This window comes from Globicephala melas, chromosome 3, assembly GCF_963455315.2.
Source record: "Globicephala melas chromosome 3, mGloMel1.2, whole genome shotgun sequence".
In the NCBI taxonomy this organism is placed as follows: Eukaryota; Metazoa; Chordata; class Mammalia; order Artiodactyla; family Delphinidae; genus Globicephala; species Globicephala melas.
In genome coordinates, this window is record NC_083316.1 from 166,064,513 (window position 1) to 166,077,579 (window position 13,067).

Genomic DNA, 13,067 nt, shown 5'->3' on the forward strand with positions numbered 1-13,067 from the left:
CACTCAGCATGTGACCTTAAAACGTGATAGCCTCTTTGACCCTCCCTTTTCTTATCTACTAAAAAAATATGTCTACTTCTGGAAGCAACCTAAATGTCCATCGACAGAGGAGTGGATAAAGAAGATGTGGTACATATATACAATGGAATATTACTCAGCCATAAAAAAGAATGAAATCATGCCATTTGCAGTAACATGGATGGACCTAGAGATTATACTAAGCAAAGTAAGTCAGAAAGAGAAAGACAAATACCATATGATATCACTTATATGGGGACTCTAAAAAAATTGATACAAATGAACTTATTTACAAAACAGAAATAGACTCACAGACATAGAAAACAAACTTATGGTTACCAAAGAGGAAAGGGGAGGGAGAGATAAATTAGGAGTTTGGGATTAACAGATGCACACTACTATACATAAAATAGATAAACAGCAAGGTCTTACTGTAGAGCTCAGGAAACTATATTCAATATCTTGTAATAACCTATAATGGAAAAGAATCTGAAAATGAATGCAGATGTAGAGATAGATAACTGAATCACTTTGCTGTACACCTGAAACATTATAAATCAACTTCAATTAAAAATTAATTAATTTAAAAAAGATATATGTCTACTTCAAAAGTTATCATAGGGACTAAATGAAGTAACACATCAAAAGCATTTAGAGTAACAAGTACACAGTCAACAAACATCAACTATATTATCACTGTTACAACACACTACATAATACACATCCCATGTACATGTATATTATTATTACAGGATATGATGGTGGGGCTCTCTCTTGGTCAGGCTGCAGTTCCCAAACGTGGGAGAACATAACAATAAAATGCAATAAAAGAGTTTTATTATATCATCCAAGCACAGCTGGCAAAATAGATGGCTAAAAGCCAGGCTTGCGGTCCCTTAGCTCAAGGGTCAGCACCTTTTTCTGTAAAGGTCCAAGTAGCAAATATTTTCTGCTTTGGAAGCCTTTGGGTCTCTGTTGCCACTTTGTCGTCTTACTGTGAAAACAGCCTTAGATGGCATGTAAATGAGTGTGGCTGTGTGCTAATAAAACTTTCCCTGTGGATTCTGAAATTCAAATTCCATATACTTTTCACTTGTCATGAAATATTGTTTTTCTTTTGATTTTCTTCAACCATTTTTTTTTCTTTTTGGCCGTACCACGCGGCTTGCAGGATCTTACCACCTACCAGGGATCAAAACCGCACCCCCCTGCAGTAAAAGCCTAACCACTGGACCGCCAGGAAATTCCCTCTTCAACCATTTACGAGTGGTAAAAAACACTCGTAGAAGCACTATTCCCAATAGCCAAAAGGTGGAAACAGCCCAAATGTCTGTCAACAGATGAGTGGACATACAAAATATGGTATATCTATCTGTTACCCAACCAAACTTGGGTCCAAGCTATGGTGTGAGTATATTATGCATATTCACCACAATAAAAAAATTATAAATTTTTATAAACCTTCAATAGCTTCCTATGGTAATCACTGAAGTTCTGCAGGAAGTCTTTGTGAGAATTAGAGAACAATGCCCCCCTTTGACACCTGCAGCTTAACTCAGGATGAGTTTCAGTATCCCCTTATTCCCCTAACCAAGCACTTTTCTACCGGATGCAGGTATATACAGAAACACTGGCTTCCCATTAAGGTTAGAAAAAATCCCAAGTTTTCACCATGGTTTGTCCCTGTCAACCTCTTACTTCTCTCTTTTCTCTATTTCACGCCACTTTGACCTTATTACTAGTTCTTGATTTCACCAAGCTCATTCCTCATACCTCCATAAAGCGGTTTAAAAAAAAAGGAGAAGAAGAGGGAAATCTGTCCCATGTCTGACTTCATTGCCTGAAATTCCACTATTAGAGAGTCATTCCTTTGGCTAAAAGCATTTCTCTTCCAGAAAATACAGGGTACTGATTCAACAGCCTCCTCAGAGCCTTTTCATGTGCCATTTCCTCTGCTTGAGACACAAGTTTTTCCTTCCCGCTTTCCATGGTGCACTCTCTCCACTCACTCAGGGTCTCAGTTCAAATGTCAGAGATGCTTCCGTGGCTGCCTGATCAATAATAACCACCCACCACCATCAAGATACTCTCTACCCTGCTACTCTACATCCTTTTTCTCCATGAAGCTAATCTCTAAGTAAACTCAAGATGAGGCCGCATCTTTGCTCAGCTTTTTCTCCTGCCCCTTCCTGCTTCCAGAGGTCAGTGTGTCCAGGGGAAGAAGGGAGATACAAATTATATAGGGCCCTGTGTGTCATCCTAAGGGTTCAGCCTGGTGCCTGGACTCTATGATATTGGTTGTGCTTTTGCAGAAAGGATTGGAAATTGGGGAGATATTACTGGAGACAAAGAAAGTGATGATACTTTAAATGACTTTAAATCAGCCACAGCAGGTGTAAAATGCCACGCCAACATCCACTGATTAAATCCCCTTACTCCGTGGCTCCCTACCTCCTGCAGTTTAAATCTCAAACTTGTAAGCCTGGCCTGGAGCCTGCTCTTCCAGCCTGGTCGGGGAACAGTCTAAGCAGAAAGCTTAAAGTCGGAGAAGGCAACAAGGGGGCAGCACACAGCTTCAAACTGGTGAAGTGAGGACACAGTGGGGAAGGATTCACGGGACCTGATCCCCTCCTGCCGCATCTCAAACAGCGTGCTGGGTCCCCGAGGATAGGATTTCGTCAACAGTCCCCATGAAATGTAATGGGGCCCCAACATGAAAATCCACCGCAGGAGTAAACCTTGGGGGGTGATGGATATGTTGATGGCCTTGATGGTGGTGACGGTTTCGCAGGTGGATACGTATCCCCAAACTCATCGTGATGTATACACTCAACGTGTATCATTTTTCATGTCAATCATACCTCAGTAAACTGGGTTTTAAAAGAAAGAAAGAAAATTTGCCCTGTGCCTGATTTCATTGGCATTCCACCATTAGAGAGTAATTTCTTTGGCTTAACTTTATCTTCCAGGAGATACAGGGTACTAACTGAGCCCTGGAAGGGATTAAAGAGGCAGAGCCTTTGGACCACAGTAAAAGGCTCTGGGTAGAGCCCGCTCCACCTACAATAGGTGCCTCCTCAACAGTATAAACACATGCTTATCCTTCAAAGACCCAGATCCAACCTCTCCTTCTAAGAAATTCATCCCTCTAGGCTCCTCCGACTCTGTGTTTCTCCCTCTTGCCCCACCCACAGGAGGCTGTGAGTGTTTGTATCCAACAAGACTCTGAAATGAGACCTCTATGGATCCCTTCCCTGTGCTTTTGGGTGAATGAATCGGGGGTGGGGGGAGCGTACCCCTGGGCAGTGTGATGATGCTGCAAAGCCAAGAGCATCAGGGGCCCTTTCTGGTGCCCAAACCTAGGCACATATAGACAGGTTTGTGAACAAGCACACACACACACACACACACACCCCCCTACGTTTCTCTGGTCTCTCCTCCCTGCCTTAAGCAGGGATCCAGGTATCAGCCAAAGAGGTTGGGGCACTACTGCTAGTGTCCACCAGGGGGCAAGCTTGGCTTAACTTTGTTGCTATCTGCCTTTGTGATGCCCTCGTGTGTGTGTGTGTGTGTGTGTGTGTGTGTGTGTGTGTGTGTGTGTCTTTGGGATGTTTATAAATGTTTGATCCAATGGGTATCTGTCCGATTTCACCCGTGGACGCCTTCATTGGAGTTAGTAAGGTCCCAGGGCTGGGTGTATGAGTGAATACGTTTGAGGTGTGTTATCTGTCAGTCTGTCTTCCTATTTCAGGTACCGTCTGTTATGTGTTTGGGGTGTGTTTCCGTGCCCGGCTGAGTAGGCATACGTCTCTGTATCTATAGCTTTATACGTGCACCTGTGAATTGCAGGTTGAAAGGAGGTGTCAGTATTTTTACATCTGTGTATGTGTTTCCGTTCATATTTCAGTCCGTTTTGGTGTTTGGGGAGGGGAGTATTCGGGTCTGGGGTCTGTCGGCCTGTCGCAGTGCGGGGGAGTATTTCTGTGTCGTGCATCTGCTGTGGATGTGAGTAGATCCTTTTTGTCTGTCTGTCTGTCTGTCTATGACCACCTGTGAGTCTTCTTGCCGGTCTCTCTTTGCCGTATTTGCCCATCTCTGTGTATTTGGGGGGCTGTGTTTCTTCATGACAGTCTGTGCATATGCTTGGCCTGTTTTGTGGGTGTATCTTCACAAGGGGCTTTGTATCCATCATGTGTGTTATGGGTTAAATTGCACTCCCCCCCCCGCAAAAAAACAAATCCACATGTTGGAGTCCTAACCCCCAGAACCTCAGAATGTGACCTTTTTTTAGAAATAGGGTCTTGGCAGATGTGACGAGTTCATTTGAGGCCATGCTGGAGTAAGGTGGACCCTTCATCTGGTATGACTGGTGTCCTTATAGGAGGGAAAAATTTGTTTTGTTTTGTTGTGGCTTCGCAGCCCTCGGCCCTGAACGCATGGAGTCCTAACCCATGGACTGCCAGGGAATTCCCTAGGAGGGAGAAATTTGGGCACAGACAAACGCATACAGGGAGGACACCATGTAAACACTGGAGTTTTGCTCCCACAGGCTAAGAAAACTCCCAGGAGGTAAGAGACAGAGATGCCTGAAACAGATTTCTTTCTGGCGTCTTCAGAGGGAGCGCTGCCCCACTGAAAACACATTGATCTTGGACTTCCAGTCTCCAGAACCGTGAGACAATACATTTCTATTGTTTAATTAAGCCACTCAGTTTGTGGTGCTTTGTTACAGCAGACTGAGTGAGCTAATACTCTGTGTGTGTGTGTGTGTGTGTGTGTGTGTGTGTGCGTGTGACAGCCGGATGTAACTGACAGCCAGCACCAGAGAACTTCCGAGTTAGGGCATCATGGGGTTGCCCTGTGTTCTTTTGAACCTTTCTCTGCCGGTATATTCGGGTGACAGCTGTTCCCTGGATCCAACGTCTCCAACCATCAGCGGGCCACTCCAGGGCACACCTGAGGCCCCTCCTCCACCAGCCAGCAAGAGGTGGCCTCCTCCAGCAGAGGTCTGCCTGGTCCCTCTAGGGGCACAGAAGGAAGCAGGTCCAACCCCTTCTCCAGACCCTCACTCTCTCCCTCCCCCTCTAAGCAGAGTTAATGCTCATTTGCACATTCCCCGAAATTCCTCCCATTTTTCTTTCTTTTTAAATTGAAGTATAGCTGATTTACAATATTGTTAGTTTCAGGTGTACAGCAAAGTGATTCAGTTATACGTAGATATACTTTTCCATTATGGTTTATTACAGGATATTGAATATAGTTCCCTGTGCTCTACAGCAGGACTTCATTGATTATCTATTTTATATAAAGTAGTTTGTATCTGTTAATCCCATACTCCCAAATCATCCCCGCCCCCCATGCTTTCCCCTTTGGCAACCATAAGTTTGTCGTCTATGTATGTGAGTCTGTTTCTGTTTTGTGAAGAAATTCATCTGTATAATTTTTTAGATTCCACATATAAGTGATATCATACAGTATATGCCTTTTTCTGCCTTACTTCACTTAGTATGATAATCTCTAGGTCCATCCATGTTGCTACAAATGGCTTTATTTTATTTTTTATGGCTGAGTAGTATTCCATTGTGTGTGTGTGTGATATACACACACACACATCTTCTTTATCCATTCATCTGTTGATGGTGCATCCCAATTCTTAGAAGGACACCAGTCACATTTGATTAGGGTCCATCCTAATGACCTCGACCTCATTTTAACTCAATTACCTCTTTAAAGAACCCATCTCCAGGGCTTCCCTGGTGGCACTGTGGTTGAGAGTCCGCCTGCCGATGCAGGGGACGCGGGTTCATGCCCCGGTCCGGGAAGATCCCACATGCCGTGGAGTGGCTGGGCCCGTGAGCCATGGCCGCTGGGTCTGCGCGTCTGGAGCCTGTGCTCCGCAACGGGAGAGGCCACGACAGTGAGAGGCCCGCGTAACGCAAAAATAAAAGAACCCATCTCCAAATACAGTCACATTCTGAGGTCCTGGGAAGGTTAGGACTTCAACATACAAATTTGTGGGGACACAGTCAACCCATAACTGCCAGTGTCACAAAAGTGAGTGAGGGGACTTCCCTGGTGGTCCAGTGGTTAAGAATCCCCCTTCCAATGCAGGGGACGTGAGTTTGATCCTTAGTTGGGGAACTAAGATTCCACATGCCATGGAGCAACTAAGCCGCGCGCCACAACTAGAGAGAAGTTCACGCGCCACAACAAAATATCCCTCATTCCGCAACAAAGACCCCGTGTGCCGCAACTAAGACCCGACACAGCCAAATAAATAAATGAAGTGAGTAAATGAATGAATGAATGAATGATAGAACGGGCTCTCTGGCAGGTTCTGGTTTTGTTCCAAGTATTCACTGCCTCTCCCTGGAAGAGGAGTAAACCTTTCTGCCCTACTGATGCTACTCTGGGCCATACGACTTGCTCTGGCCAATGAAATGTCTTCTCGTCATCCCCAAGAAGAAACATTAGGAACAACTGAGTGGTCCTGCCATCTCTCTTTTCCTTCTGCCACAAGCCTGACACATCCCAAGGCTGGAGGTCTCCAACAGTGTGATTCCTGCAGCACCTTCTCTTTCCAGAAACTTCTTCTTCAGCAGAGTTGAGGCCAATGTGTGAAGGAGCTGTTTGTGAGATGTTGGGATGGGGAGTCACTTGTTACAGCAGCAATACTCAGCTCAAGGTGACTGATACAGGTCGTGTTGTGCTGGGGTTTAAAGACCCAACCGAAGAGCCCCCAAGACCAGGGTTAGAACTCAAGTTCAAAGTTCAGCCTGGGGCTGGAGGACAGTGATTCAAGACCTCCAAGAATAAGTCCATGACCTCAACCCCATTGACACCATTGAATTAGACAACCCAGGTAGCCACCTTAGGTAAATTCATGGCATGGCTCAGGAGGAAGTTGCGGGGGAGGGCAGAAGCCCCTCCCCATAATCCCTGACCCTTGGAACTCCATTCCCTCTCCAATACCCTGTTTCCAGTTTCACAGCCCTTCAAACACGCAGCACACGTCACACCAGACTCTGGATCCTGCACCTGGCCCGGTGTACACAGGTGCTGTCTGAGCACTGGCTTACCTGGGGTTGGGGAGAGAACCAAGGAAATGATTAGGTCCCCACCAGCTACTGGAACAATGGTTAAGAAGGTGAAGAAGGCGGCTTTACACTTAGACACAAACTAACTATGCTCTCAAACAGGTGATCTAGCTTTCTCTGGTTCAGAAAGGTGAGGTCACTTTTCCAACATGTGACAGCTAACTTTGTAAGGGCAGAGCTGACCTTCGAATCCTCCTGGAACCTTGGCCAAGACGCTCAACTCTCCAAGAAGCTGGTTGTGAGATTATATTAGATAACGTCTGTGAAGAGCTTACTATCGTGGTACCAGGCATCGTTGAATGTTCAACATGAGGGCTGCCTCCATCATTAGGGGAGTGGAGTAATATTCACAAGTATTAACTATTTTCCATCAAATTAATATATTGCCCATGGGCCCTCCTCAGCCTTGGCCACCATCATTTTTTTCCTCCTAACAGTTATTCCTGCAGGAGATTTACCAAAAAAGCACCATCCTGGCTTTCGAACTTCGAAAGCCTAATTAAAGATGCTTATTCTTGGGTTTTGAGCCCCCACCATCTAAACCCTCAAGGGCTCTAGATAAAAGTCTGGCCAAAGTGGTTGCCAGGGGACAGTGGGAGAGGGAAAAGGGAACTCATCGCTCCATGGGGACGGTTTCCCTTTTGCAAGATGACAATTTCTGGAGATTGATTGCACAACAGTATAATATTCATCCCATTACTGAACTGTACAGGTAAAACAGGTTAGGATGGTAAATTCAATGTTACGTGTGTTCTGCCACCATTTTTTAAAGTAATAAATTCTATTAAGTAAAAAGAAAGTCTGGCTATAGATGCAGAAAAGCATTCAGGCTGAGTCAATTTTTTCTGCAACAAAATAGATCATGGTTTCCCAGTGTGGACGGGAGGAGTTGGGTGGGAAAGACAGTTAAACTCAGAGACAGGTCCAGAGATGCATCCCTATATCCTATTAGCCCAACCCCAGTCTAAACAGCTTCAGAATCAAGTGAAATCTGAGACATCGTCCTCCCAAAAATATGCAGATATATGCAAATCCTGGATTTTCTTTCAGAGGATTCAAAGCTCCTCAGGGATCCACAGACCACTGGTAGGACCCATGTGCCTTTGACCAATGGGTTCAAGATGTCTAAAAGATAGCCCCAAATTACAGGGCACCAAACAGAAGCAAAAACACTGGAAAGGCGTTTGGATTCTCCATGGAATGGAGATTAATGACCATTAATCAGATTAAGCAGAGCTAAGTCTTGAAGTCTGACAAAAATAGGGGCTCTGCCATTCTGTGATACCAGATGAGGACTCAAGTTTCCCTGGAGCCCCCCGGACCCCAGGATACAGCAGGCTGTACGGAGTTTCCCCACACCCTGCATGTGGCAGCATCCACTGAGTGGGCATGGCTGCCAAAGACTGTGCAGACCCTGTCAGCATCCCACCCATAGCGCCCCAGTACCGACAAGGTCCCTACAGGTTAGTAGCTCCAAATATGCCTGTGGTTCTCTGGCCGCCAGAGAATGTACTGCCTATATAAGAGCAGCTCTCAAGCCATGACGAATGGAAGTTGGTGGATAAATATCCCAGCTCCCTTGCCTGTCAACTCCAAGGCTTGTTCTATACTGACTTCCAGAGGTCCTGAATAAAGAGGAACCCCCATTGCCCAAAGCTGTGACCTCATCCACGCTCCCTGTGTCTCCCTCCCCTTCCCGTCTCTCTTCCCTGCTCCATCCCAGCTGCTTCCTTGGATCACCTCCCAGATAGATTTTGCACCCCCAAATCCTTGTCTCAGGCTCTGCTTCTGGAGCAGCTCAACCTAAGACAGTGACTGTATAATTTATCATCCAAACCAGGACACTTTGGAGAATGAAAAGGATCGTGGTTAATAACTGCACTAGGGCAATAGCCAGGACCGTCCTGGGGAGACCAGGATGTAGAGTCATTCCACTCAGCAGTTAAGGGGAAAAAGCCGGATGCGCTGCATGAGCCAAGAGGGATGTGGAAAATGCAGAGGCACCAAAGATGAAACAGAAGCAATTACGTCTCAGCAGGAGGCAGTGATGGAAGATAACCACCAAGAACCAGCAGTCTTTGCAACACTCCAGTGCCAAAGCCCCTGGAGTTGAGACATGACCTTGGAGAGAATTGACTCAGGAGACCCAGATTCAACTGAGATGAAGGTTTTTACCACTTAGCAGAAGTGGAGAGGCTCCAAATAGTAATTATGTCCTATTACAGAAAAAAAAATGAGAGTTCCATGCTTGTGATCTGGAATCTGTGAGCGTAAAACTCTTTCCTGCCACGTGGGGGTCCCATTTCCTATTTCAGGTTTTCTTTTAAATGGCAGAGAAAGGTGATGGAGCCGGAAAGCAGGAATTAGTGAGGGGGCTTTTGTCTGTGTCCCCATGCCCTTGCCCATCTTTCCCTTCCCAGGTCTGACACAAGTCCATCCATTCATCATTTTATTAAAAGCGGTTGACTTGAGCCCTGCCTTCTCGAGGGGACCCAAGAGGAAATCAGTGTATTATAAATTAACCATGGCAGGGCATCATCCCAGGAGGCCTGCCAGCTGGACGCTAGCCCTCCACAGTCCATCCCGGACTCTCAGCCCGCCAGGACCTTTCACAGCCCCGAGGCCCGCTGCCTGCTCATCCCAGGCTCAGAGCCTAGAGTTTCTCATCGCTCTGGCAATGTGCCAAAGCTCAGCAGTACTCAGAATAATCCTCTTCCACATAGTTGGAGGGGAACCAGCCAACCTGGAAAGAGACAGGGAAGTGGTCAGGGCAGCCTCTGCACGTTCTCCCACCGTTCCTCGACACACCAGGAAGGTTCCCTCCTACCTCAGGGCCTTTGCACCTGCCATACCTTCTACCCCAGAACGTAACTCCCCTAGATACACCCTCGCTGACCACTCCCACCTCCTACAGTCCTTTACTTACATGTCACCTTATCAGTAAGGGCTTCCTAACCATCCTATTTAAAATTGCAAACCCCATGCACCCCAACAGTCCTTATCCCCACTTCCTGCTTTTCCATAACACTTTTCACCATCTAATTGATTATATATGTTACTTATTTATGGGCTTCTTGTCTGTTTCCCCTCCCTTCACTACAACAGGCCAGGGATTTTTGTCTGTCTTATTCATCACTGAGTTCCAAAAGCCTAGAATAGTTCCTGGCACACAGTAGACACTTAATAAATATTTGTTGAAAATATGGATGGATGACGCAAGAGGGAGGAGATATGGGGATATATGTATATGTATAAGTGATTCACTTTGTTACAAAGCAGAAACTAACGCACCATTGTAAAGCAATTATACTCCAATAAAGATGTTAAAAAAAAAAGATGGATGGAATGATGGATGGATGGGTGGGTGGATGGATGGAGGGATGGATGGAATGATGGATGGATGGATGGATAGATGGATGGATGAAATGATGGATGATGGATGGAATGATGGATGGATGGAATAAAGGATGGATGGATGAAATAAAGGATGAATGGATGGATGGATGGATGGATGGATGAATTCTTTACAGCCCAAACCTTCCTAAACATCCCAAAATCCCCCCTCAAGCCCTAACTGTTCTCTACCACACACTAAATTTACCCTCCAAAGTTCCTAAAACTGTTCACCTAAGCAATTACCTAGGTCACTTTTCACATGTTTCCCTCTGGTAGAACTGAAGCTCCTAACCAGTGTCTTTATCTTCATTCAACAAATATTTTTTGAGAAACCAATACAAGCAAGGCAGTATTCTAGAGGCTAGGAATTCATCAGCAGATGAAATAAAGAATACTTTCTGCCTTGTGAGACAAAAATAAGAACCAGACAGAAACTTTTTTGAGAAAATTTAAGTTCCCTCCTGAAAGTCCAAATTCAGGCAGACAGAAGATCACAAAAGGCAAAAGCGGTGGGTCTCAGTTCTGCCTTTTCATGCATTCAATAAATATTGATTGACATACTATGTGACAATCAACGTTCCAGGCACTGGTGATACTGCAGTGAACAAGATAGAAAAATCCCTCCCCTCGTGTTCCCCAAACATGCCAATCACTCTCTCACCCCAGGGCCTTTGCACGTGCTGGTTCCTCTGGAATACTTTCCCACACCTCCCACCACCCATGACCTGGCTGACTTAACTCACCCCTCAGTGATCAGCTTGGTCTCTCAGAAGGCGCCCTGACCTGCTCCCAGGATGAGCTGGGGGTTCCTTGGGGGCTCCCAAGGTGCCTTATGATTCCCCATCTCAATCTCAACCACTCACTGTTGTAACTGCATGGTTACAGGTCTGTGCTTCTCACCAGACTATGAGTTTCAGGAGGGCAGTGATTTTACTGTGCTCATTTTTGTCTCCTTGGCACCCAGCTAAATGCCCGACCCATAGTAGGTGCTCAATAAATAAGTGCAAGGCGCATAAATGAAATCTGTCCCTTCATCCCTTCCTACCAGGGAAGCCCTTCACACGAGCCCCTGCCCACTCACTCCACTCCATCATCCCGTAGAGCTTCACGAGAGCCAGCTCACCCCACACCCTTTCCCTGGGGCTGCCAAACTCCACCCCAACTCACCCGGCCATAGATCTCCCCTCGCCACCAGCCCTGCTGCCCCTTCTTGTTAAGGATCTTGATGATGTCACCCTCTTTGAGGGACAGCTCTGATCGGTCCCGGGCGCAGAAGTCATAGCGGGCTTTGGCTGTGCCAAAATACTTGGTGCTCCCTGCTGTGTGGGAGAGAGCAGAAGTGGGAGGGGCAGACACACACCTGCCATCTGGGGGCAGTGGGAGGGCAATGCTCCAATAGACCGGGATGAAGAAGGGCTCCTCAATGCTTCCTTCCGCTGAGTGTCGGGTGGCCTGTGCTCTGAGTGTACACAGCTGTCTTCCCGGAATCATCCTTCTAGCCCAACCAGCATCCAAACTTAGAAAGTAATACCAGTTATGATCTTTGAAATGTTACGTATATATTCATAGTGAAAGAAACAGAAGAAAGATGTGGAAGTTCTCATTCTAGATAATATTAATCATACTAAAGAAGTCCAAGGGTTGAAAAAGAGAGGGAGAAAGATAAGAAAGGGAAAAACTTTCCAAAGTACAATATTAAGTGATATTGCAGACTATAAAATTAATTTGTAGTATTTCTGCAAATAGGCTAAGATTGAACATCCAAATATTCACCGGGATGAATAAGTAACTTGCAGACAGATAGAAACATTTATTTGATTGGGTGATGAGAATAGGGATAATTTTGGTCTCAGTGTCCTAATGTTATGCTGGTGTTGCTTTTTCAAAAATATAACTTTTGAAGTGGTGAATTGTTATTTTATTGGTAAACATTTTAACAATAATTAATTTTAAAATCCCTCTTAAAAATTTTTTTGGACATGTATGTAAGAATTCAGAAACTCCACCACCCAGGCAACTTTTCTGCAAAACGTACTCCAAAATGCACTCCAGAAAAATAAAATCTGAATCAGAATAAGAAATTTTAAAAATAAAGGAAAACACAGAAAACAAGAAATATAGACTGTCTAGATAATTCTTGATATTGAATTTGCAAAGTGAAATGCAATGGTGAAGAAAAAATTCCTAAAATATAAGGTGTGATTGTTTTCATTCATAGCAAACCGTAGCCTACATTCCAAATAACTTCAACAAACCAGGTGAGTAAGAGATACACAGGAAAAGGAAAGAAAGAGCGTACTAAAGGTCTTGCCTTTCTGTGGGAGGTTATTGATACTAATTCATGTCTGATATTGATACAAAAATAAAGGCTTAAAATGTGTAGGTGAGAACCCTTCTGGTTCCTAGTGTCCTCATCTTCCCAAATATGAAAGTAAACTCTTTCGTCCAAGTAAATGGATATGCAAATCTCTCAAGAGCAAAGGGACAAACAGGAGGTGGGAATTAGCTCAAGCTGTTTCACAGATAGGACTTTTCTATGCCCACAGGAAGGAATGT

At 45.2% G+C, this 13,067-nt stretch overlaps 1 protein-coding gene across 5 annotated transcripts in view; it reads right to left on the minus strand.

Annotated features, from left to right (window-relative positions):
- Positions 1-9,572: 9,572 nt before the first annotated feature.
- The window catches only part of VAV1 (vav guanine nucleotide exchange factor 1), a 50,440-nt gene continuing 46,945 nt past the window's right edge, over positions 9,573-13,067 (minus strand). For 2 of the 5 annotated variants that reach the window (XM_070045334.1, XM_030879472.3), the window contains exons 26-27: positions 11,679-11,830; positions 9,573-9,858 (exon numbers count right to left, since the gene is read on the minus strand). In XM_070045334.1, the coding sequence (XP_069901435.1) occupies positions 9,805-9,858; positions 11,679-11,830 (206 nt within the window). In that variant the 3' untranslated portion in view covers positions 9,573-9,804. Of the gene's footprint in view, positions 9,859-11,678; positions 11,831-11,894; positions 12,028-13,067 lie in introns of those variants that run through there. The other 3 variants (XM_030879474.3, XM_060297254.1, XM_060297255.1) reach the window with 3 other exon arrangements.